This window comes from Ascidiella aspersa, chromosome 1 (assembly GCF_963924565.1).
Source record: "Ascidiella aspersa chromosome 1, kaAscAspe10.2, whole genome shotgun sequence".
Classification (NCBI taxonomy): Eukaryota; Metazoa; Chordata; class Ascidiacea; order Phlebobranchia; family Ascidiidae; genus Ascidiella; species Ascidiella aspersa.
The window spans coordinates 10,475,264-10,501,918 of record NC_139447.1 but is presented as its reverse complement, the minus strand read 5'-3'; the positions used below and the strand labels follow the sequence as shown (position 1 = coordinate 10,501,918).

Sequence of the window (26,655 nt, the reverse complement as noted above, 5' to 3'; positions counted from 1 at the left end):
ATTCGCATTCCTATTAGAATAATTTGCGATTTAAATTAAATTGATTGTGAATAATTAAAAGTAATTCTAGTTTAAATTCGAGTGTTAAGGGTTCGGTAATTGGAATTCTAATCTAATTTGAAAAAGCTAATACAATTCTAGTTGTCCAATTCTGATTGTAACTTCTAGTGATGGGTTAATTGTTAGCGCATTAGCTATAGTACAGTAATAGTAAGAGGTGGTATTCCAGCAGCTTATCGGACAATCGCGACACAATCAGTCCTATTTTTATTGCACTTTGGCTGAAAACTACAGGCCTTCTTTAGTAACATGTTTAGTGACGTCACGCAACGTCACATTTTTTGACGTCGTACTTGAATGACAACAAAATGTGCTGGATCTGGAGCCTTTTTTGTAAATGTACCGATTTAAACCCCCCAAAATTTGGTAAGCCTACCCATGTCTGCACTTGATTTATTTGATTTGCGAACAAGATCAACACATAAAATCCTGCTTAATGCAACTGTCTATTTTGGCTTTCCTTCAACCATTTGCAACTGATGCACATAGAACGACACATATAAACTCGAATATTTAAATATATATTGTCACATAGCTGACATCCTGACCGCATAGGTCCAACACGTAGATACGCCCTGGCCCTTTCAACGAAATTGACTCATGCATTGCTATACAACGAGTGAAAACGGCGCTGGTCTAGAATCCTACAAAAAGCCCAATATTTGGGTTAGTTTATGGACTGTGGGTGGGTCAAGCAATATTATAGAAATTATTTAACAATAAAGAAAAAAATATATTTAAACATAAACCCAAATAATGTGCATTGTGGTTGGATTCTAGACCAGCGCCAAAAAACCTTCTATAACCTTACTAATAACCACTCAACAACAAGATTTCCTACAAAGTCCAACTAGTAACTAACTCAAGGGACAAATTTGCTCAGACAACGTTCTAATTGGATGCTCGCTGTTTGAAGGCAATCTTGCTCACTTCCAGCTATTTGTAAGCCCTTCGGAAGCAATAGGTGGCGACGGATTCCCGGCTTGAATTTCGGCAAAGTGCTCGTTTTGCGGTTTCCGTTTGACCGACAGTGTCTGCGCAATTCGCCGTTGGAGCAGGCAACCATAACGGGAAAAAGTGCAACCGGGCTACCAAGGTTTCTTCTTTGGTATTGGCAACCGTTAAGAATCACCAGTCGTTGTAGATATACAGCCTTTTATGAAGAAATGTTAGTTGCCCCGCTTTAAGACAGACGAGATGACCAAAAAGTGTAAAATATTACATTCCTATGGTTAAAACGGCCATAGTTTGTAGGTGCGATTTAGACAATATTACTCCGGATCTGTAGAAATTGCTCTCATTCAAAGGTATCAATTGTTTACCTTTTTCTCCTAAGTCAGATAAACTGCTATATGTCATATAGCAGTCTGTAAAATACCTAACATTGCCGCAATTTACGTTACCAAGTAAGCCATGTTGTACGACAGCGTAACGTTAAACTTTTATCTTTACCTAATTAAAATTAAAAAGTTTCCCTGTTTAATTGTTCCCTTCTACCTGATTGGTTCTCACTTTTTCTTCTCAGGTCACAATATTTGTTTGCTTAGTGTGGAATTTTCGAAACAAATAACGTAACCATGTCATTAAATGCCATGCCGTTCATTTTTTGCTAAATATGTTACATAATTATTTTCATTTGCAAGCTTTTCAGATCATCATTTGTACTCGTATGTAAAAAAAACAGTTACGTGTTCCAGTTTTTTTTTACGATTAAAAATCGAGCACAACAAACATAAAAATCGCAAAACGCTAGAACAAAACATACATTTTATAAAAGCAAACCTGACGAGAAAGAAACGATGCGAATGGAATAAAAATTATGGCGCAAAACGTGCCCCATAGAAATAAACAAAAACAAAAAGCTAACAATAACCGCAGGTTTTCCTGCAATGCTTCTGCAAGAACTTTTTGGTTCGCGAATTCTGGCAGACTTTACTGTAATTTCGACAAATTGCGCCGAAACCGGAATCGTCGAAGCATTTGGAAATCTCTGAAAGGAAAAAGTAAAAATTTTACCTTTACTTCATGTATAGCTGAAATTGCTTTTGACAATCATAGAAGAGGGTTATTTTTTTGTTTAAAGAAAATAAAAAAAATATATAAATTGGGGTTCTTTGTTGCCCTTTTTCAATATTGATTTTTTTCCAATATAGCGTTTTTTTAATATTGTTCTTTTTTTTCATATAGGTAAGTCTATGTGCTCACATTTTAATTTACCAATGGGTTGTAAGCAAGGGCGCCCGCAAGGTGGGTCAAGGGGGCACTCCCCCCCCCCCCCCCCCATTTAGCTGATTTGGCACATAGCTTGGCGCAGATGTTGCGCTAATCGTGGCTTAATAACACCCGGAAAAATAGATCTTCGTTTAGTATTGCAGGTGGTGAAAGACGTGCTTGTAATTTAGCGCTCGTTCCGTTCATGGAACTTGAAAACTGCGCTGCTGATAGTCGAATTATGTATGATTCTACCACAATTAAACACACATATTTCACGGTCTTGGTTTGTTTTTTTGCCTGAAGTCAACGATTGCACACCGTGATTTCGCAGCTGGCGACTGACAGGATTGTCGACGACGCACGTGGTCGCTTTTGCTGGACGTATTTGGCTGTTTCTGATTAGTTTTTTATCACGTCTTGCAATCACCATTCTATGACGGCATACTGTTACTGTTTTATGACGCCATTATTCATTAACGTCAGACGAAAAATAGGGGAAATCCGTAAGTTGAAAATTCAAGACCCCCCTTTTTGATTTTCTGGTTACGCCCCTGGTTGCCCCCCCCCTGGAAAATTTTCTGCGGGCGCCCTGGTTGTAAGCCTATAAAAACGTATATTTCCAGCAAATTTTGAGCTTGAGTTGATTTTCTAATCCTTTTTGCATTACAGAGTCGCCAACTTTAAACGTTGATCTCCGAGGTTTAACATATACATTTTTACCAGCGTCACTCTTACGACTTTTTAGTTAAACTCGAAATACAAAATTTGAAGTTTGGTTTTACACATAAGTTTTCATGTCAACTGCAATACTGTTTTCAACAAACAGAAATACACTTCTCAAATAGTCTCTGATGCTATTAATTACGTTATACCTTAATCGAGTGTATTTTGTTCACTTCATAACATACAACATAACAACCCAGTATTATTACTTCTTGGCAATTACCCTATACAAGTGGTCTTTTCACCTTTTTTGGCTCTCAACTTTTTCTGCCCACCACTCCCTTGCTCACGAATTAGAAAAATATTTCACAAACAGTCGCAAGGAAAGTCTCTAAAGATATAATGAAAACGACAATTTTGTGCCAAACTGGATATTCGTTGAAATAAGATATTGTTGTGTGCCCTTGGGGTTCGAGGGCCACGGTTGAGAAGCGCTGCCCTAGGCGATACAACAAGGCATTAGATAAATATTATGGTAGCAGTTCTGTGAAATATATTGTGGTATATCTAACGCTTGGCTCCATGCCTTTTTGCAATACGAATAGGTTATTAAAAAACCTTGTTCTGCGGCACAATTTATCATCTCTCGAGGCACACTCTTGTTACCATTTTTGATACGGCAAAAGGCTGTTTTCTTTTTTTACACTTCGGAAGATGCATTGTTTTTGGTACAAAAGGGCAACGTACCTCCGTTTTTTAGTCGACAGCATGACAAGCGGCAGTTTGCTTCCATATAGTCGGGATAGCTCGTACAGCGATCCAACTGGTCCTCGCAATCGCGAGCCACGTCGTTCATTCCCTTGCAACCGTTGTACACACGGGTGCCTGGCAAGGTAGGTAAGTTTGCATGTTATGTGAAAATCGCTTTCGTATATATCCATACAGTTTCACTTTGATTTTCGTTTGTGGGATTACAGCCGATTTTGTTTAGCTGAAAGAGGTGTTTTTTAAGAACGGGTGTTTAGTTTAATCATATCAAAAACCACTTGGCATTTTGTAAAAAAACTTTGGACTTATGCTAATTTGAAATTTTTTTTGCAATTTAGGGGACTAAAATAAATCAAATTTAAGAGCATAATGGCTCGAGGTTGTAGCTGAACGTTAAATGACTATATCAAGGCTGTATAGAAGTATAGGTTGCATTTTTGGCTTTCAAAAAAATCATATTGAAAATATGTTGAAGTATTTACTTTTTTTCGAAATGTTTTCGAAATGCCACCAGCTTGTGTATTGTATTTTTATATATGTTCTATACGTTTGACTAAAACCTCCGACAATTATCTTAAGGTTTGTTCGAAATATCCACAAAATGCTACCTACTTGTGTATAACCTTTCATATCATTCTTTACGTATAACCAACACCTTCACCGATTCTTTGAAGGTTGATTAGAAATGGGTACAAAATGCTATAACTACTATTATATGAGCCTTGAAATTATTTGTACGTCTAACTACAACCTCCAGCCAATATGCGGCCACTATGTAGTCATTTATTTGAAACGTTTGCAAAAATGACACTGCCTTCAGTATATACTTTGATATTATTCTATACGTCTTACAAATATGCAAAATGCTACGTTTTCTCTATGGGTTTTGATATTTATTTAACGTCTAATTACAATGTCCAGCCATTATCTTAAGATTTAAAGAAGCGTTTACAAAATGGTACCTATTCTGTATGGCTTTTGATATTCATTTGAAGTCTTAACTACAGTGTTCTTCCATTATCTTAAGATTTATTCGAAATGGGCACAAAATACCACCTATATACTTTAGTATCGGCTTTGAGATTATTCTATACGTCAAACTAAAACCTTCAGCCATTATCTTAAGATTTAAACAGCCGCAGTTCTGTACAAGGGCTTTCGATATCCGTTCAACAAAAAAACAATTTGTTCACTAAACTAACACGCCACTGAGGTACTCACAAAGGCCGTCAGCGTCCTTTCCCAGCATAAGGCGGATCCAGGCTTCATAGTTGACCACGTTGGTGTAGACGCCGTAGTATCCGGCCTGAGCGCAACCTTTACCGAACGACACAAGACCGGAGAGGTACCATTCGCACGAATCGGCCCGCTGACACACCATTGGGCCGCCCGAATCGCCTGTAATGCACAGACTTTTTTCAGTGGTGTTCAAACCCTATGAAAATGATAATGCAGTTTTAATTTGTTGTTGGTTTTATTTGTTAAATTTTATTTGATGTCGCCCCATGCGGCTTTTCTCACAGGTTTTGTATAAAAGTTTTGTGCGCGTACACGAGGTCCGCGACAAGTTGAGCAGGAACGAATATTATTACTATCACATTTATATTCAGGTCACAGGCGCGAGTATCGGACAAGTATCGATATGTGCCGATAACATGTCTTGTTTCCCGACCTAAGTGTTCGCTAGCTGGAAAAAAGCACGCGTCAAAAAACAGTAAGTTGCAATCGAAGCTGACTAAAAAAAAACAAATCACTGATATAAAAATACATAAAATATTTAAATATTTAAAAACAGATAAACCTGTCCGCTTATAAATATTTTACCTCAAAAACCATTAAAAACATGTAGCAATCAACCGTGTGCAAAGCCTGAGATAAATAGTTTAATTTTATAATAAAACACTTTGTCAGTGGTAGACGTTATTACGATTGCACAAGATGTCTTCGGATCGGCTTTCCGAAATTGTTCAGCCTAATCAGGGTTATAGTGCAAGCACCATCACCTGCTGCATACTGTACGTGTCGTACAGTCGTACATACAACCTCTATTGGAGGGGATCAACAGACCGTTTTTTTTTAGAAACTCTAACGCACATATATAACTGTAACCTAGGCTTGCCATTTTTTAGAAACGTGAATCCGGGACGCATTTTGAAAACTGCAAATAAACTTATTGTAGACCTAATACAAAATAATTTAATGCAAATAATTAACTTAACGGGGTTGCGGTTGTTTTATATTTTGTCAGGGGGTATTTTTTAGAGCCCTAGTTTTAAGGGTGGTTTGTTTAAGTAATTTAAATTGTAGCCGAAAGTATTGTCTGTATTGTGGTAAATGAGTTGAGTAAATACGTTCTACAATTAAAGTAGGATGCGGCCCTCGTGAAAGCAGCAACAATTTTAGGCCGTACATGTTGGCAAAGGCGCTGTGTCCATAATAAACTCTTATTCCCCGGACCAAATCATTCTCAAGCATAAGTTAAACAAAATACAAGATTTTATCAAGCTGGCCTGTTAAAACTATTACATATTAGGTTGTATTCTGCGTCATTTGCTTGAGCCGCGTGTTATTGCCGATGATTTAAAAAGGTAATTTATCATGTTATTAAAAAGTAATGTTTGGCTTGAGTGCTAACTATAGTGTGTAAAGTCGTAAACATTTTAATTTTTTCTAAAAAAAACATTTTAAATTCTCCAATCGTTAATTGTTATAAAGCATATATGTTGGTCGTCCCTTCACTATGTTTTGCTTATTGTGCCTGAAATGGGTTAACTAAATGATTCCCCACAAGTGGTGTCACATTCTCTACCCTGTGTGGAAGCAGCATTTAATCGGATGACGTGTTATAAATTATCGCATTTATCTGCGTGACTGTGAAACTTCTAAAAAGTCTTCGCAAACTAAAATTTTACATTTGTTGAAACAAAATTGCAAATAATGTGTGGTTATTTGAAATAAAATGTCTAAATACCCAACGGCTAAGCACGTCAAACATCTTTTACGTAACGAAAACCAGTGACATATATCGATAGGGAACCACTCACTAACGTAAAACCTTAAGTTGTATAGCAGCCATTGTTCGCATTGCGGGATATTCAGCAAATACGTAATCCTGGTACTATACTGCGTACCTACAACGTAAGTAAAATCTCGTTTGAAACTGAAAATTGGTTACTATTAAAACCGCCGCTTTAAATGCGAAATTTTGCGAACTTTACCTAAATTTTGCGCGGTAACAAACATCAAGAAGTTTTTAAACATAAGTCTTAAGTTGGAAATATTAAAACTTATTTTTGTTAAGGCAATCAGTATGTTATGACTTCAATTTGATTGTAATGCTGAAAACTCGCGACATTTATCGATCCAGAATTACTAACAAACGTTAAACTTTAGGTTGTAACAGCAATTGTTTAGACTTAATAATACCGGCACCAAACTGCGTCATACGTGAAAAAAATCCTTGAAAATTAAAATTGCTTAACGGTGACCGGTTCGCGACGGCGCTCGCTTACCTTCCTAAAAAGATATCTCCCAGCAATTTTGAGAAAGGATTGCTAAATGCCTTACTCAAGAGTTTTACATTTTGTAATGTTTTTCTTAAATTTGAAAAATCCGGGACAAAATGGTTAACCGGGCGCGACACCGGGACAAGGCCTTAAAACCGGGACTGTCCCGGCTAAACCGGGACGTATGGCAAGCCTACTGTAACCTACATATATTCGATGTGTATTCTGTGTTAAGTCCTTCTGAAGTCGCAATGGCCATCGATAACGGCAACCATTATATAGTGCGCAAGATACCTTCAAAAAAGGCTTACCGAAACCAGTCAGTCCGGTCGGAATTGTAATGCAAGTAAAACTTTTTGGGGGGAATTTTGCTTTCCACGTAATTTAAGTAATGATCAACCTTGGCAGGCATCCTTCTTCCCTTCGTCGTAACCTGCGCAGATCATTTTGTCCGGGTGTATTTGGGCAGAACCGGAGTAGGCGTTAACGCATTTGTTCGAATCCACGATGGGAACGTCGACTTCCAGAAGTTTCTCCGACGAGCGCGTCCCGCTGCTTTCTACGAATTAAGCAAACTTTGCAAGATCGTATCTTTGGTTGGACACAACAGAAGTTTTTTTTTCGGGCTACATTAGATCGTTTATATGCAGTTGTAGATTTTATTAAATCCGATATGGTGGCTTTGCATTTACCCAGGCAACTTTTTAAATGGAATATAAGCACTTCAAAGTTATTAGATATCAAAATGTTATCCGTTTTCTATCAAATAATGCCGATTTAAGTTTCGAAAGTTTGTCTTCATGCCTACTTGTAATACGTATATGTCTAACATACAAAAGGTTCGGCGAAGCACAATTTGAGAACCACTGGTTTATATTTTCTTCTAACATATAAAAGGTAGGATAATAAACAAAATATGGTAAAGCATTTTACCTTTGTTAGTCTATGAAGACAACATATTTTTTTTATAGCTTGTTGGTCTTTTATTCTAGTTTACTTACATATACTAATATGTTTATTATTATTATTAATATATGTACTTGTTTTTTACGTTTTTACCGGTCAACCCGAAAAAGTTTCACCTGTCAACCCGAAGCCAGTCACCCAGCACTTGTGACCCACTTCGGGGACTTCCCCGCAAGGCAGACACACCGGTGTGATTACGGCGTTCACTATAACTTCTGTGTTCAAGCGGAGCAGGGCGATGTCGTTCTCGAAGAATTGCGTGTAGTTGGCGTGTTTTATCAGCTGGAACGGGATTAGATCATTTACAATGTTGTGTAAGGTGATATGGAAGTGTTCCTAACCCAATATATACAGAATCATATGGACAAGGTGTCTTGGATTTATGCACGCGTTTATAAAATGACAAGGATTGTATGGTCATGGCAGATCCAAACTTTTTGTTTAAGTAGGGCATGAGAATTTATAGAGGTCGTCATAAAATTTATGTTAAAACGTGACGTCAACAGAATCAGTCGACCAATTAGGGATTTTCGTAAGTCGACCAATTAAGTTTTTTTTAAGCTAAGCTAGAAAAAGCAGCCTGGGTTGAGGTTCGAACTCATAACCTTCGCCATCGTGAGACAGTAGGTTTAATTGGATAACGTTTTGCTTGAAAAGGTATTACCCTACTTACAATACTAAAGTAACACTGCGAAGAGTGTGAAGATTCGCGCAAACCCGCACAACTTGCCTTAACTGGCAAAATTTGTATTGCTTTTTGAGTGTTGTGGTCCGCGGGTCACATAATGGCTCACTGACCTATTGTAGATTTTAAGTGACCAAATTTTATATTTTTTAAACTAAAGCAACATAACAATATATTTTTTGAAAATGATAAATATTTTACCAAACACTTATATAACACACCAATGTTTCAACAATGTTAAAAAACAATTTTTACAACATAATAGATTCTGCCAAATTCGTTTGATAGAATGACTCTTTTTTGCGTGAGAATATAATAATTCTTTAAGGATGATATCTTTCTGAATTTAGGGAAAATATGAACCTTGTTTAACAAGCACCCAAAACCAGGCTAGTTACCTGAACAATTGTCCTCTGCACTTTATGGGTGTTATCCAGCCCAGTTAAGTCTGCGCTCCTTGTCTGTCCAAGGTATACGAACATGTTTGTGTAACTTGTGGTCCTGTTGGAAAAATCAAACGTGACACCCGTTTGAATTGATAAGTTATCACAACATAAGAACGCTGACGGAGTTTTTGCCCTGGCTCCATGAATACTTAAAAAATCGACAAGCATTAAAGCCTGAAAAGTTTAGAAAATCTATAAAAGCAGAGCATAAGGCCCATATATACTTTGCGAAGTGTCCAAACTTATGTTAAAGGAAGGTCCAAACTTCTGAATTGTGAGCGCCAATTCGTATAAACTTAAATTGTTGCATGTGGGGATTGTTTGTCTTTATATATAGCAAGCGAATCTTGGTCTCAAAGAATGTTGTATTTGAATGTCGTATTATTGTTGGCGAAAGGCATACAAGAGCGGTTGTCAGTACATTGGAACAGCACAAGGCGTTAACGGGACTGGCAAAAAGAGATAGTTCAAGTGTTTACTTGCCTAGTGTTTCTCAACCCATGAGTTGCGACGCAAATTCGGGTTGCCGTTTCATTTGATTGTATTACCGACTGCGATAGTTTTCACATGGTTAGATTTATTGAGTTGGGTTGTGAGCACGATTTCCCCAAAATGTTGCGGCACGAATACGAAAACATGACTCGTAATAATTAAATCCAAATTTAGTTATGATCTACTTTACAATGTGTTTTGTTCACTTTAAGCCTACAAAATGTTCAGTCAAAAGAATATTCGCTTGTACGCTAAGCATTCGGGTTGTCGTAAAAAAGGTTGAGTACCACTGACCTACCCGAAGCAATGAGCAGCCGACACCACCCACTTCGATGTGAGCAGGGACCCTCCACAGTGGGAACGTCCCCTGTATGTTATCTGCGCCTAAAGAAGAAGTCAATGATTGGAACTGGAAAAAATTGTGATCTTTGCTTCTAAATGTTTTTGTTGATTCATTCCTCTTACCCGAATAAGTAAAAAAATACGCTGCTCGTACCGAATCGATTCATCCTTAGACACTGCTAATATCGCAATTATAGAAAACATGTATTAAAAAAAGTTACTCAACAAACTTCATACAGTTCTTTACTTTAATTTTGCAAACTTTTGTTTCCAGCAGGGGCGTGGAACCTACATAAGCGAGACAAACAACAAGTAGCCTATAGTTAAGTTACCAAGTTTTATATGTGATCGTTCTTGCCCAACTAACAGTTGGATTGATAATGTTTGGTATTTTGTAACCAAATCACCTAACCTAAACTATTGTCGTGGGCTACAATAATTATAAAGGTTGCCACTTCCGAGTTGCACCAAACATCAGTTACTAAACCTAATAGTCCGAAAATATATTCAAACAAGTAGAAAACAACTATAGGTTCTACACTTCGGTACATTGATCGCCAGGCAAAAAACTATACTGTTAACTAACTAATTGTACTTAAACCTAAAATGTAAAAAATAAAAATTGTCGTGATAGGCTGAAATAAATATGGAGGTTTGGCATCTCTCATTTCAATAAACTAAACCTACAGCTAATGGACCGACAGTAGTAGCAAACAGTTTTATATTCTGGTCTAAACATAACCATATTAATACCATCCAGGGCCATGCTGATGCAACTGACTCCTTTCCACCGAATACCCGCTCATTAGTGGGCGACGCCATGTTATCTTTCCGTGTCTCCATGTAGTTTTTTCGTATACTTGGGTTGGTTCCGCATGGGCCTGTAATTTAGGCAAGGTGTATGTTTTCACAAGGTATAGGACTTATCGGATGTGAAAAGCTTCATAGCGCTTTTATAGATAGGAATACTTTGGTCAGTATCCCTTCCTTGCGAAATTGTAATTTAAGTGCTAAAAACTACTGAGAGTAATCGAATCGCTATTTTTCATTGGGCATCTTTGTACCATGTGCCAAACAACATTGCAAAATTAACATTGGAAACTTTTAGTTTGACTTGGCAAAGCCAGATTGGTGGTGTGGCAATGTTTTATCATGGGAATAAACCATTTTTGGAGACAAAAGCATGTAATGTGGCCCGACGGTCATGGTACTGTGTGTCCAAAGTCTTTAAAAATCTCGCGAAATCTCGCTGCGGGTTAACTATTTACTAGCTTAGCCTTGCTTGCACGGAAGTCCATAAACCTGATGCGCTGTAATATTGCAATAAATCATTAAAAGATCAGTTAAAAAACGAAAGCAGTGGTTTCTCAAGTTGATAAAAACATTAAAATAAATGTTTAATGATAAAAATTGTAGCAAAAAATATGAATAAAGGATGGAAAATATATCGTTTGTGACGTTTTACTTGACCAATAGGCGTTTAAAGGTAACATAACAAAATTGTAAATCTAGTACTAATTAGACGTCGGTAAATTTCCCACCGCTTTATCTCTACTTATTCAGCAGCAGTGTAACTTTACGTCTTATACTCTTTATGTGAACTCAGCGTTAAAATATTCTGCTCACTGAAACGAACGTTTTGCTCAGTATGAAATTTTCTAAACAAGGAACATCGGACATCATTATACCATTGGTTGCTCTGCAGCAGTTCTTGTTCTTGTAGTAGTTCATCTGGCCAGGGGCCTTGCACTTGTAAAACTGACAGGTGTAGCTGCCGACCAGGTTGACGCAGAAGGCTGGAAGGCCAAGGAAGCAAGGGTCGGGACCCTCCGTACATTCGTCAATATCTTAAAGACAAAAAACAATCATTTGAACGTTGATCTTAAGCAGGGCTGTGGAACCGGGCTTGATTCTTGGCGGAGTGGGTTTATTTGGCTGGAGTCGGATTCGGGACTCTGGAGTCAGACTAAAATTTCATTTTTGCGCCGAAGTGGACATTGATTTGTTTTAACCGACTCCGCAGCCCTGTTTTCAACAGAAGGTTTGTGGTTGACGTCGATGCTTTAAACATGAGATTATGAATTTGTTACTTATTAACTAAATTTGGCTTTACATTGATATCTTAAACAAAAACTTATTGCGAAAATTGACTTCTGATATCACCAACACAACTGTTTGGATTTTACAATGCTGTCTGTAAAGTAAAAGTTTAAATTTGTTATTAAAATATAAAACTAATTTTAATATGAAAAAAGATTTCTTCAACAACAACATTTAACTTAACAAAGTTGTCTCATACACTACCGATAACCTTTGGATTTCATATCGATAAGTAAATCACAATTTTAAATTCCTAATTGACGTATATAACATACAAAAAGTTTGGATTTCACACTAATTTCACTTGGTGCCCCGAACAACAAAGTTTGTATTTGGTGTTATTAACAAATGTCAGAAATACGTTGATCTATCAAAATAAAAATAAGTTATTGCATTAACTCGAATAAGTTCCTCCCGTTTGTAGACTTAAATTGGGTCGTGTTGGACGGACTTTTATGTTTTTTTAATAAAATTTATCAAAGAAAAAATCATTTGACAGAATAAGCCGTATTTGATACAATTTTTTTGTTTTCTTTTACACGATAAAACAAACAACACATTATTAACAGAATTTTTACTTTTTTGTTTTTTAAGGCTTTATAGAAGAAAAATATATTTGACGAAATCATTCCGTTTTAGACAGGAAATTTCCGTTTAAGGCATCATAAAACAAAACAAAACACATTTAAAGGAATTTTACGTTTTTTAACGTCGATGATAAAAGTAACAAAAAATAACTGTATTTGATAAAGTTTTTCTTTTGTATGACATTCTAAAAATACATTTGACCGTAATTTTAGCGTATTTTAAAACACCATCAAAAACAAAATATCTAGATATATACTCAGTGTGCCAAACATCGTACCAACGCAAGTCTTCCCGTCAGCAGCCAGCTTATAGCCTTTGAAGCAGTCGCACTTCGGTACAGCACCACTTGAGTTGCAGCGATGTGAACATCCGCCGTTGTCAACTGAACAGCTGCCTGCCAAAAAGACGCAAAAAACTTTTATGTGTGAGCCAGGCTTGGACCATCGAGTTCTTATCTTTCCAAATTTCACAAGATGCCTTCGGAAAGGGACTCCTCAGGACGTGAGTTCGAAACTCACCGCAGGCTAGTGGTTTTTCTAGCCTGACCTTGCACGTACTACAATACTGATTAGACTCATTGCCATCGGTAAGCCTTTCCAAAGGCAGCTTGTGTACCATATAATGTGTGCATTTATCTTTGCCTGTGGGACTACAGAAGACTTTGATAACGGAATACACATTGCATCGTGTATATGTATGTTTCAGTTGCCTTTCCAAATTAGATAATATTTAAAATTAAAGCTTTCCCGTATTCGGACTAACTGCAACCAGAATTACCGACGTTGCTAAACCGTACCATAAACTATGAACTAAAATTCAGCTGAATGTCTTGCAACTAGGATAAACTGAAAAACGAAAGTTGAAAAACTAGCATTTGCGGCAAAATCGGCAAATTTGATAATAATGAGATAATACCAGCTTTTACACAATTCGAATCACCATCATATCGCTCCAAGTAGCTTGCACAATTTTAGAAAGTTTGTATTTCGTTTAATTTATAGGATTAAAAATCCAAACTAAACATTATTATATTGACAAATTTTGCGTTCAAAAAACTATCAGTAGCACTTTGGTTGAATCAAACTTTACGCTAAAAAATTTCATTGAAATTTATCAAATATTTGAATTTCATTGAAATTTATCAAAATAATTTGAAGTGGAGTTATTTGTTTCGACTAAGTAAAGTACTCACCCTGGCCACATGCGCTGCACGTGAGCGGACAAGCTTTGCGGACGCTTGCAGAGGAGCATAGCGACTGGTACCCGGGGCAGGCTGTTAGTGAGTCGAGGCATGTGGCTGTAAAACAAAAGCAAAGGTGTCTTTCAGCTACAAAACACAGCTTTCAAGTTCAGTGTTGTAATCACTTGTGTACTGAAGTCACTGTTTTTTTAAATGACCTGACATTACTTGTCTTCTGGACAAATGCCTTGACTTAAGTCTGCTCGACAAATGAATTAGGTTGAAATAAGATATTTTCGGTACCGGTAAGCACTTTTTTATAAAATTTGGCTAGTTATCCTTATTTTAGCACGTAAACCAGTTGACCTGCTATACGTTGCTTTTTTGTTATTTTTTTAGTTGAATATATACTGTTTATAAGTTGACTTGCTGTCATAATGACTAGACTGGTACTGGATTTGAGTAACTGATGACTTGGACTGCTAATTGTGTCTATTTAAAGAGACTAGAGCACCAATTTACAAATGCCTTGACTGGGACTAAAGTCTTTTCAAAATAAACTGTTACAACACGGTAAAAGTTAATTGCTTGAACGACCGTTGATATTTCCTTTTTATTATGAACTTCATAAAAATAAAAAATAAACTTTATGTTAGCCTACGGGTCGAATTCAACTTCTTACTCCTTGTTAAACTGTTAAACAAAAACTTGTAATGTGTAATGATGGTTTTTGTTTACTGAGTTGTTTGTTTAAACTTTAAAGGAAAAAAAATACTCATTGGTCCAATAAGCAATAGTTTTCCACGTTTTGTGGGTCGGTGGGATATATGACATCCTGTAGCCGATATCCGGGTTTGGTAACGTAAATGTTGGCTTACTGGCTGTACAGTCAGAGGCCAACTCGGCGGATCAGTTATTTAGAAAGGAGCGGCTCGATTTTATTTTTTAGGCCGGAGTCGGGCTCGTTTTTTTAACCAACTTCACAGACCTGCAGGCTATACGTTGCTTTGTAACCTTAAAGTTACACCATTTTTACCGCTTGACCTACCTGTACTTGTATGGACGTAGCACGTGATCAATACAGATGAGACTGCTATCGAAATGCTGCAAAACAACGACATTTTTTTATTATAACATTTTACATTAGAACCGATATTTTTATCTTGGGCAAAACGTTAAGTAAAATTACCCGAAAAAATCCGCTTGAACATTCGTCTAATTGACATGTGAATGTCACTTTAGCCAAGTTCAGAGATACAATAATATCCTTTGTCAAATTTCCAAAATAAATTGTAGGTTCCGATAGCTAAAAGTGACCGAAATATGTTTCATATTTCATTCGATTTAAAACCGACACTACTTTAGTATCAGGCGACGGCAGATGCCACGATCTCATGGTATTGAGTTTCGGCTCCGACCCGATATTATCAGACAGCTTTTTAGGCTCTAACCGTCATGTTTTTATATTTATTAGTCTCTGTGCTGGCTATAACGTTTTTCATCTGTTGTGATTTGAAAAAAATATGTCTACAAGCGTTTCACCTGCTATATAGTATGAAATAATTGGTTGCATCTAAAAACAATAGGCAATCTATGCGGCAATTTTTTATAATAATAAAAATCTGGGACCACTTAGGGAGAATTAGGCTTTGTGACTTTTTGTTCTTAAACGTTAGCACTTACACTATAAATTCAAACCAGTCTTACCTGAGCTTCATTTCTTCGTCCGTTTGCAAAGTGCGGTGTTAGCAAGATGCTTTTGAAAGCAAGAGGGGGAACAAAACGCTTTCCTAAATATTCCGTTTTATGAAGTAGGCGGCCTGAAACAAAATGGGGAATTTTTTTGCCTGTTTGAAATAGATCGGTAGTATCTCATTTCATTTTCACACTATCGCAAAATGCAAATTTACGCTATTCTAAACGTTGTAAGTATAGCCTATACGCCACGGTTTTTTCAAACAACTTAGGCTTCGACCGCGTTTAGTTTCTCAACATTTTGTGCAACCTTTCTATTTAAATGCGATACACCAAACATTTTCAGTCGCCAATGCCTTTAGCACACATTACCAGTGTTGGAAACAAGTAAATAAAACGTTAAATTATTAAAATTGGTAAAATGGTCCGATTATCGTGAGCAATAACTGAACGAAAAAAATACCAAAAAGTGATATATAGCAGGCAAATTGTTTTATATGGTAAAAATAGAATAAAACCCAATTTATAAAAATATGCCTAATTATAACACGTTTTTTAACCCAAGTCATTTGTCCCACAGATTTACTAAATTCAAGACATTTGTCCAAAAGATGTAAATCAAGTCAATTTTTTTACTCAAAAGACTTAGCCAAGTAATTTAAAAATAGTAACCTAAGTTAAGTTATTGCAACACCGCGCATTACACTTGCATGTCTAACGTTAACCTTATATAGATGTTAAACTTCGTGTGGAATTGTTGTAGGCCTTCTCAGCAACCCTGGTTTGGGAATCGCTGAACTACGTATCCGCTAAAACTATGCTTAACGAAGATTGACATCATATCCGTTACCAACTGGCTTAAGTAATAGTCCAATTCACTAAGGCCGTTCATGCATATAGAGTTGTTAATATTACTGTCGAAAAACCGTTCAAAATTTTGCCCTCTCATATTACTAACCTTTGCACAACTGATAAAACAAGCATCAATTTGTATTTAATTTTGGCCTTTATGGTGTAGTGTTTTTAGCTCCCTATAGGTTTACAATATACCGTGCTATGTTTTACAAAATGTCCTTAATTTAAGTTCTAAAATCTAGCCTGATCTCATATCAAACTTTTTAGGCTAGCCGCTGTTGAGACTTTCGCAACTGTGTTCAAAATTACCCCTGCACTGAAAAATAGGAATTAGGATATTTCACGACTAAATTCCTTCTAGAACCAAAAAATCTAATTTTACAAACTTATAAAAACAGGGTAATCTAACTTTGCAACAAGTTTAAACAATCTTACTTGCACTTCTGATAATGTTGCTAAGGACTTACTAGGCTAAACATGAACTCATTTAGCGTTGATGTACGTCACATGCAGATTGACGCATCCCACATTTTACAAAATTTCGCGCGTTGACTGACGCTATGAAACGCATAACCTGCTGCTGGTTATTGTACCTTTTTAAGAAGATCAGTATTTCAATGCGACTATAGGCTATGCATGTAATGCAACAGTGATTACGCGATGGATAATACAGAAATCTTTTTCGTAAGGTTTCTAAACACAAAACATACCCATTACAACATATACTTCACGCGCTAAACCCGTAAAACCATGACGTGGTTCTAATCAGCCGAACTTCTCTACTCCAAAGGTATATACAAAACTCGAATTTAGTAGTTTAAAGACTATGCCTAACTGTTTTGTTTTCTGGTAACGTATTAGAGTGCCTCTATATCAGGCAAAAGGTCATTATTTGCCCCACTTTCAAATCTAGAATATCTGTTGTCCCTGTTCCCCCCTGTGTAGCTTTAACATCACAAATACGAAATAGATGTGAAGCAAGTTCGACTCGCTGCATTAAAACACGAACTTGTGTTCCGGTGGTCACCGCCAAAAACGTCGCGCAAAAACATTAAAAGTGTGCCCCGGGCCAAACTTGACATCATTCGGGCAATAAAACAACTGGTCTGACTCATATCAAAGTCTATAGTATACGTATATTGGTAGCATTGTTCAAACGTTCCAGTAAGACAATGCGCTTTATCGATGTCATAGTGCGGGTAGAACTTGTAGATTTGTAGAAAGACCAGTTATTAAGAAAGGTCCAATAATTTTGTTTATTTAGGTTGATGTAATGCATCCTACCTTAGGCATTGGTTGTCAAACATTTCGTTTATATTTTACCACAAGTTATAATCTCTATGACATAATATTGAGTGTTGTTTACCTTGACGTTCAAATAATGCTATCTATTTTCGTATGAGGTTTGATATTCTTCTAAGTTTGAGCAGAACGCTTCAATGTTCCGACTCAGCGCTACACTTAGATAAACTCCCGTAACTCGATATCCGGACAGGTTAAATCTTATAACGAGGGATTTTCCGGGACTACTGAAACCTGCAACCCGACACATATAATACAGTAAAAACGTGACCAGTCCTTGATGTTTGTTCCAGTAAATGTTTCGCGACTTAAGGAATGACCGCCTTGTCCTGAATATGACCCACATTGGTAAACAAAACAGCAACTCTAAATTTAAATAAAGAACAGTCATAGTCACGAAGTCCATTTTACATGGCACATAAGGACAAACGTGAGCTGAAGAGTTCTTCGATTGACTTTTTTCCGCAACTATTATTATTTGGCATTTTCTTTCCACATTACAACCTAAAAAACTTAAAATTAAGGCTCACTTTAGACCCAATTTTATACTTGTTAGTTGCGATGCTTTGCTGTATTGGATTCTTTTGCAGCTACTTGGTATTTAGATGGTATAACTTTCTCTCATATTACACCGTAAAACCCCTGAACAACTGAAAATTGAGGCACACCGAAGGCAAGATCTTATATTCTTCTTATTAAGTGTAACCCTTTCTAGTGTAAAGTAAACTGCTAACAATCAACCGGACGAAAACTACAAAACAACAGTCGTAATCTTTCATATTAAATCATCAAGTTAAAACGATAAAAAAATAGAAAAAATACATACAATGGTGATAAAGCGTCATCTATTCTACATGCGCTTTGATTTGGGCACCATACAGGCAAATTCGCGGTAAAAAGTCGGAAAGTCTTAATCAGGCGGCACGCTTGACGTATACCAGCTATTGTTGTCGAAAAAACGCCCTGCCGTGCCAGCATACTATTAGCTCTGTGACAAGCGTGATGCATTAGTCGAATGCTGAGTCAATGTTTTTCAGGCTTAGGTTCTATAAAAGTTTTATTCAATTTCAAACTTAAAAATGACGCGAATTTCATTGATATTAAATAGCTATATTCAGTGAACAATCTAAAGATAAACAAAAATTAATTGAAACATATTCGGGTGGTTGAAAGTCAAATGACACCAAATGCATTGTTAGAGATGTAAACTATTATTATCGAAGCGGGCCTACTGTAATACCTGGTACTACAAGTGGTGTATATTATGGGTACTAGTTGGGCGAATATCGGTGCCGATCCCTAACAAGCTGATTTTGCTTTGCTTTGCGATTTTATGAAGCGTTTTCTACCTTGTAACCAATTTTTTCCAAAATGACGATCCAAGATTTTTCTAAAATGACAATTCGAAGGCTAATTTTGGATTTGTACTCATTTAAAATTTCTATATAAGTCATGATGATTTGCTATCGAATCGTTCGGGCGTAAATTTTGTCATCAAAATCGGGTTTCGGATAAAAACGTATCAAACCAGAAAAGCAATTACGAGGAAATATAAAAAAAACACATATTATCAGTTTAAAACGATGATAAAACAGTAAAAAATCGTACGTCGTAGCTTTTGGGCATGATTTTTGGTGTTTGTTCAGAGGTAGTTAAAACAAACCAATACACATACAAAAGGGAACCGTTCAACTGAGTTTCTGCGTTTAGGGCGAGTCGTACTAAAACTGGGTAAACGTGTTGAGACGTAAATTATAAAACGATTAAAAAACGCTCCACTTTTAGGTTAACAAAAAATCACGACGGACAGTTTGACTTTGTATTCATTTAGTAAGTATTGGAAAAGATTCAGGACTTAATTGCCATTTGAGTTATATCCATGATTTTCATACTGCACACTTACAGCGTTGAAGTGAGGTCCCTGGCGCCGCCTTACTGTCTGAGTCGGGAATCTAGCATATAGCGGTCTCCGCATACAATTTACGCCACGGTTTTTAAGCGCTTAGCGCATGAGCAACACAAAACCAAGGTTTGCGTTGGCCGGGGTTCGAACCCGTTTTTAAGATAGTTAAATTTCTTAGCTCTTTGTGCGACTTGTACTCCCTGTGTGATCTCAAGGCCCGAGGTTTCAGGCGTTTAACTCATGCTTTGCCTACGCCGGGAATTGAACCAAAAACCCGGAGAATTTTGTTCAGGTAAAGCACCAAACCCCGCCTTTAAATGCTTTGCCGTAGACCGAATCCGAAACCCGAGGAATCTCGACCTGGCAGCTAAAGAATTATGCCCACGCCTTCGCTTGTTTTAGCCGAGGATCGAACCACCAACCTTGGGAATTTCGAAAAACACAATTACTGCTTTTAGGGCGAATCGTCTTCGTCTGAGGACACCTCGCGAAGGTCCTGAGGTATGTTCAGCATTTGGGGTATTCCCCCTATTTCGTCGTGGCATTGAGTTTTTCGTCGATCCCAGACAAAGTCTTTTGGGACTTTACGGAATGCCATCAGGTGAAGATGACGGTCCTTGGAGTAGATCGTCCTCTGGAACCCGATTGATTCAATGGATCGCTGCCACTCCTTCATCAAGGCGGCGTGCCTGAACAAATAAAGTTGGTTTGTTAGTTTTCCATCGCAGCAAATTTGTTTGCTATACGTTTGACTATTGCCTTTTATTAAAAGTGGTAGAACGACAGAGATGAATAGACCAGTGGTTCTCAACCTTTTGAGCTTACGGACCGGTAAAATTTCAAAACAAATGTTGCGGACCGGTTGAAAAAAAAAAAAATTAACCCAAAATGTATTTACGTTAAAGTATGCAACTTGAAAGCAAAGAATTCGAACTTTAATTTAATGAGCTATTTGCTTCTGTCGTTTTGATATCATAGGTGTTATTTATACGTGGTTCTATTGAAGTTTTTCGCATACAACTGAACTTAAAGTTAAAGACTTAAAATACAGTCTTAAAAAAAAAACGAGTTGTAGAATACTTTTAAACAGTTGTGCACAACACCTGTAGCATTGAGACGTACGATGAAGTACAAAGTAGACCATTAACTTTATGTTACGTCACCACAAATTACGGAACTGGCGAAGTTCTAAATTTGATGGACAAGCCTTTAACATCTTGCATTCTGCAATTGAGATATAAAATTGTAATATATTTGGTGGACCGGCAGCAAAGATGTCGCGGACCGCCGGTTGAGAACCACTGGTTTAGATTATCTTGATAATCTTGTTATTCTGATTTAATCACGCGATGCTGGTGTTTAAACAAAATAGGTTTTATTCGCGGTTGTTAGCAATATAGCGTTTAAATATCTTTGTCACCTCAATTTATTTCCTTGAGTAAAAACTTTTTAATCAGTTCAATGCCATACTTTGCCTTTGAATTTGGCAAGTAACAGTTATGTATGAGCCCTTTTTTTGAATGAGTTAGCAAAAATGCCGGCCCGATTTTATGAATGAGATGAAAACAGAAACGAACGCGTTTAACTGTTGTACCGCGTTTTAAATAGTAATGCGATTTCGCGTAAGCAGTTACGCGTTTCGGATCGATTTGTAATTCATTGTTCACCGTTTACATTCGTCATTTATTCGCTGTGTCGCTAAAACCGGAAAGTAAATAAATTTGGTAACTGCATTAAAGTAAGTTACATGAAACCAACAATTCGTCACAACACAGTATTGGAATTTTCTTCGCGCTACAAAACTTACTCAAAACAGGTTGCTATTTTTCTACGCACTTTGAGTAAAAAAATTGACTTGACTTGAGTTAAGTCTTTTGGACAGATAGATTGAGTTGAAGTAAGGTGTTTTCAATAGGCAATTTAAAAAAACAACAAAAAACAAATGTTGCCTTTTTGTTTTTGCTTAGATGAGTTATTTGCTTAGATGAGTTTACTCATACACGGACGAGTTTACCAACTTTAGTAGTTTAACGTTTTATTTTATTACAAAGACTTTACCACGAGTTTGCTTGCTCTAATTATGACTGGATTGGGACATGACTTGGTATTTAATTAAAAACACCTGACTTGGACTATGTTATTGTACGTTTAATTAACATATTTTGTAGTTGTATTGGATTTACTATTATGTGGACAATATAGAAGTGTATAGGGGATTTTAAACGTTTCGTAAAACTTCTTTATGAGCTCTGATGTTTCTTCTACGTCTCACTAAAATTTCGAACCATTAACGCCAAAATAAGTTGGTAAAAAAATAATACATATACAAAAATATACAAAAAACCTGTTTTGATGGCTGGAATCTGGCGTGATAATCAACAAGAGACCGTTTGTGGCCAAAACATGGTGAGCTTTTTCGCACATCTTCCAACGCTGGTGTGGACATGGTAGGTAGGTTAGCAGGAGGGAAAAAACGACCACGTGGTAGTGGCAAATCGGCAGGATTTTCAGGACTTTACCCTGTGTAGACAAATGTGGAATGATTTAATTCGAGGATCGGCCTTTTTTATGAGTCGTTTTTTTACAAACCAAACCGAAAAAGGTCTAGGCGGGCCCTGATATTTTTTACTTAGAATTATGCTGTTCGTGTAGTTTAGTAGTATTTCATTATAACAATGGGGGATTAGGGGGCTAGGATTTTTATGCAATGGAAAGTGAGTCAAATTTAATTTAGAAAGAAGGTGTTAAAGAGTTAAAAGTTTGTTTGCTTAGTTAACAATTTGATTCAACGCGGCTTCATTCATAATCACAATGAAAGAAGATAATTGAAAAGATTTGAACTTATGTAGTTAAAAAGCCCAAAACATGGGTATATCCTTGTGCCTAGTTAGTAAGAGACTGGATAATTTGTTTTGACAAGCTGTTGGTTAAAAACACCTTAATTAACAATACTTTTGCAGATGTTGAACTCAACAGAAATGGTTAATTAGGCATGAGTCCGTGGTGCGTTTCGTAAATGCGGAACCAATATCATATCATACACTGTAAATTAAGGTGAAAAATTATAGGGTGGATTGTTTTTCAAGCACGTATTGTGGATAGGTATATAGCATATCACAACACTGAATTACTATACCTATAAAAGGGCGTATCTTTATGCAATTGAAAACCATTGGCAGCAGGTTTCTGCTAGTCGAACAGTATTCCTCTGAAGCGTATATTCACAATAATTTGTTTATTAGGGTTTTCAAAATTTGAGTTTTATTGTTAGTTTGTTACTAAACTATATCCTCCTTATTTTAGCTACATGAATATGCAGAATACAGGGCTGTGAAACTGAACTCAGGAATCAACTTTATTTTCTAGGCTGAAGTTAAACTGGAGTTGCACCTCTTTCTTTATAGCATGTTGTATTTAAAGGTTTATTCAATATCTATTTATTATTCTTTGTAATTTTTTTTCCGTCTAAAAATCTTTTATATTTTTAACACTTTGTTTTGAGGAAAAAATGTTACCTTATTATTGTCTTCAGTGTCATTGTGAATTGAATTTGGCGCTTCTGCCATGCTGTTGTTCAATGGCACACTCAAAAAGTCACATTTCAAGACATTCTGCAAAGTTGTTAATGTTATTATATTGAGTTGAGTTGTGTTATCAGCAAAAAATACAGATGTATTTGCTAATTTAGTGCAATCACCTCATTAGCAGGGGATAAGTCAATGGCGGTTGTTTCAAACTCTTCCATTTTCTGGAAAGGGTTGTAGCATGATCCTACATCCAGTAACTTTATTTTATTGCCATCTTTCCATTGTGTTCTAGAAAATAATTTACATATTATTATACACACAAATTCCAATATTTTATTGAAGCTGGTTTATTAATATAAATAATTTGGAAATTCCCAAAGTCAGAATTTTTAGGGTTGTCACAACATTTGAGGGAAAATTTGTAGCTTTTAAATATTTTAAACACCCCAAATTGGATTATTCTCTGTGTTTTAAATAAAAACAAAAAAAGCAGTATCTGATCACATAATAACAAAATGTTACACACAATTGCTCTACTATGGCACTTTTAAAACACATAATTTAAACGGCAAATAAAATAATTCAAGACATATAAAAACAAAGGGTATATCAAAGACTTCTAATAAGCAAAACAATTTTAAAACTTTGTGACAACCCCGAAATTGTTATCATCGGGTTAGGTGCATATAGGAGGAAGTTTTATCACAATCCAGGTTCAAATATAATATAGTCAAGGAGTAACAAACCTATCTACATCCTCTACTAAATCGTTTTGCTCGACGCCAGCAGATACATTGATTGGTTTAGATCCACACAAGAACTCTGAAGCCTTCTGCTTGAGATAATATTCTTTTCTCCTCTGGTCTTTGTTAATAAGCCTTGTCAGTCCGCCATGCTTGAAATAGTCATTACATACAGTCCGGCACCACTAAACACAAAACAAAGTGTACACCTTTGGAGCATAATGGTTGGAGGTTGTAGTAAGACGTAATAAGAATATCAATGCCCATACAGAAGTAGGTATCATTTTGGACGTTTCGAATAACTCTTTATTCATTTTCAACCTGTACACCAAGATAAGCAAAGTGTACACCAAGATAAGCAATGTTCCTCTGTTAATATGCCTAATAAATTGATCGGTTTTAGAGAATTAAATTTAATCATTTTATGTGTTTTAAATATAATTTTAAAACACAAAGGATAACTGATGTGGTCAAAACAATAACAAATAGTCAAACACACACAAAAAAAGTTTATATTCTGTAACTTTCTAAACACATAACTTAAGCAGCACATGAAATAAATTTCAAAGACCATTCAAACAGTTTTGTAAAGAGATAAGGTATTTGACTTTTCAATAGGCAAATCAATATTGACTTTAAACGTACAATGTCTATTGACAAATTCAGTTAAGCTGGTATGTTTATATTAAGTATAACAAAACAGCTTTGTAATAAACGAAATATACCTTTGTTCTGTCTGTTCCATCACAATCAACATCCCAAACATTATTTGCAAGCGACTTCATTGCTATTGCATAATTCTCCAGTTCTTTTTCATTCTTGCAGTGTTGTTGCCACAGTTTGGTGAAGTTTTGATCTATATAGATACAAAGACAACCATTTATATTAGGGTTACCACATGTCATGGTTTTTGGGGACATGTTTGTAAGGTAAAGGTGTAAGCGAATATTTACATTCAGGTGTAGAACACAAACTTAATCTACTTTCTAAAACAGAGTTTTGATAGTGTTTTTAGACTTTATAAAGCAACGCTTATTGAAAGAGGAGAAAATTCTTTCGGTAGAAGTATTAAATAGACAAAATTAACCTAAACATCATAAAATGTATAATTGAACAAGATTGTCTTGTTTCCCACAAATGCCCTGGTAATTTAATTACCTTGTTTAACTTTTTACTGAAATTTAGGTGTGCTATGTGCATTAAAACAAATCAGTTGCGCACACAAATTATTTAAAAAAAAATGTAACCTGCTACATCGGTTGTTAACAAAAGAACCGAAGCAAAACTATATAATCACAAAACGAATAGAGCTTGAAATCAACATTAGTTAGCAACTATACTCTGTAGCTACAATCTTGTAGCAAAGCAAATATGGGCGCTGGTCTAGAATCCTACCACAACGTTGAAATGATTATTAAGCAATGCATAATATGTGGGTTAGGGTGTCGGTTAGTGTTTGGGTGTGGGTAGGTCAAGTAATATTGTTTAACACTATTACTGGACTCACCCAAACCCAAACGCTAACCGGCACCCTAACCAAAATAATGTTCGTTGTGGTAGGATTCTAGACGAGCGCCGAAATATGTTCCTTCTTAATGTAAAATATATTTGTAAGTTTACCAGCTATTGAGCCAAATTTTTTACACGTTTTTTGCAATATTATACTCTAAACAATCATAGTTTAGTTAAAATACATCTGCCTATTTAACCAATTATTCAAGATTACCAATAAATTAGCTGTCGCCAAAACAACCAACCATACCTTTGGAAAACTGCTTCCGCAATTTTTTATGTGTTTTGCGTATTGTCCGAACAGACGTGGACTTATTTTCCATTGTTAATTATAATTAAAGAAAATGTCGCAAAAAATTAAAGTAGTTTTTGCGGTAGATGTTACGACCAAGTGAAGTATTCCAGCAAGATATGATATGGTCAATTAAGCTACATACAATATACATTGATATGTGACTTTGTTGGCAAGACAAAACTTGCGTTTGTGCAGTTCACGGACTGCGTTAGTGACAGATAAAACTAAGCGTTTGGGGTTGTTCTTCTATCCGAAGACATATCTACAGTAATGTAGTCCAGTCGTGTGAAGATTTCGTTATGGTCAATGCATTTAAGTTTTCGTTGATAAAAAATTTAGGAACATATGGGAATTCCCCTATTTAAATAAACTTGCTAAATTTGCTTCAGCAAGTAATAAATCATTTTTTTTTTAATAATTAGTAAATGTTAGCGTTTTAGTTCAGGTAGGTCGAGTATTATTAATCTCACATTTTCTTATCTTTTGTCAAAACTTTCAGCGAATATTTTCAATTGATCCATGCCGGGAGTTTACCTAAAGGTCTAATTAGTACATTGCCACGACCTCAATGTCTAAAAGTCAGACTTTTCTGCCCTTGGATGCCCTAATTGTCGTGGACCTTTATGCTTAGAACTGCACTAATTTCTAACAGATTGGGTGGAATTTTCGGTATCGCTTCTCAACATGTCCTAAATACCGAAATCTCAGTGAAAAAGCGTTTCCATCCTTGTCACATGCCCACGACATATCTTTGCGAGCAAAGATTTTTTGCTCCTGTTGAAATTAAAACCAAAAAAGAAATTTTATCAAGGA

The 26,655-nt window shown here is 36.2% G+C and overlaps 2 protein-coding genes across 2 annotated transcripts; both read right to left on the bottom strand.

The window, feature by feature from the left end:
* Positions 1-1,767: 1,767 nt before the first annotated feature.
* LOC146167432 (uncharacterized) lies at positions 1,768-15,841 on the bottom strand. Its single transcript, XM_083389205.1, has 13 exons — positions 15,718-15,841; positions 15,059-15,114; positions 14,023-14,127; positions 13,108-13,224; positions 11,831-11,989; positions 10,896-11,023; positions 10,099-10,184; positions 9,261-9,363; positions 8,294-8,459; positions 7,612-7,770; positions 4,927-5,103; positions 3,685-3,822; positions 1,768-2,050 (listed from the first exon to the last, which is right to left on the bottom strand). Exons 1-13 carry the CDS (start codon positions 15,726-15,728, stop codon positions 1,923-1,925), a joined length of 1,533 nt encoding a protein of 510 aa, XP_083245331.1. The 5' UTR covers positions 15,729-15,841; the 3' UTR covers positions 1,768-1,922.
* A 3,485-nt stretch (positions 15,842-19,326) lies between these two features.
* Positions 19,327-26,072, bottom strand: LOC146167431 (S-adenosylmethionine sensor upstream of mTORC1-like). Its single transcript, XM_083389200.1, has 7 exons — positions 25,798-26,072; positions 24,761-24,891; positions 24,039-24,220; positions 23,463-23,580; positions 23,281-23,376; positions 22,110-22,285; positions 19,327-20,454 (listed from the first exon to the last, which is right to left on the bottom strand). The coding sequence occupies exons 1-7, from the start codon at positions 25,868-25,870 to the stop codon at positions 20,220-20,222; spliced, it is 1,011 nt and encodes a 336-aa protein (XP_083245326.1). The 5' UTR covers positions 25,871-26,072; the 3' UTR covers positions 19,327-20,219.
* Positions 26,073-26,655: the final 583 nt, after the last annotated feature.

Coding starts and splice junctions, on each gene's coding strand:
- LOC146167432 (XM_083389205.1), bottom strand. Junction 10,185..10,895: donor CATCAGCATGGCCCTGGATG/GTATTAATATGG, acceptor CTTCTTCTTTAG/GCGCAGATAACATACAGGGG. Junction 8,460..9,260: donor TGCAGAGGACAATTGTTCAG/GTAACTAGCCTG, acceptor ATCCCGTTCCAG/CTGATAAAACACGCCAACTA.
- LOC146167431 (XM_083389200.1), bottom strand. CDS start 25,870: ATGGAAAATAAGTCCACGTCTGTTCGGACAATACGCAAAACACATAAA. Junction 22,286..23,280: donor ACACTGAAGACAATAATAAG/GTAACATTTTTT, acceptor TTGTCTACACAG/GGTAAAGTCCTGAAAATCCT. Junction 20,455..22,109: donor GATTCCAGCCATCAAAACAG/GTTTTTTGTATA, acceptor TTATTTGTTCAG/GCACGCCGCCTTGATGAAGG.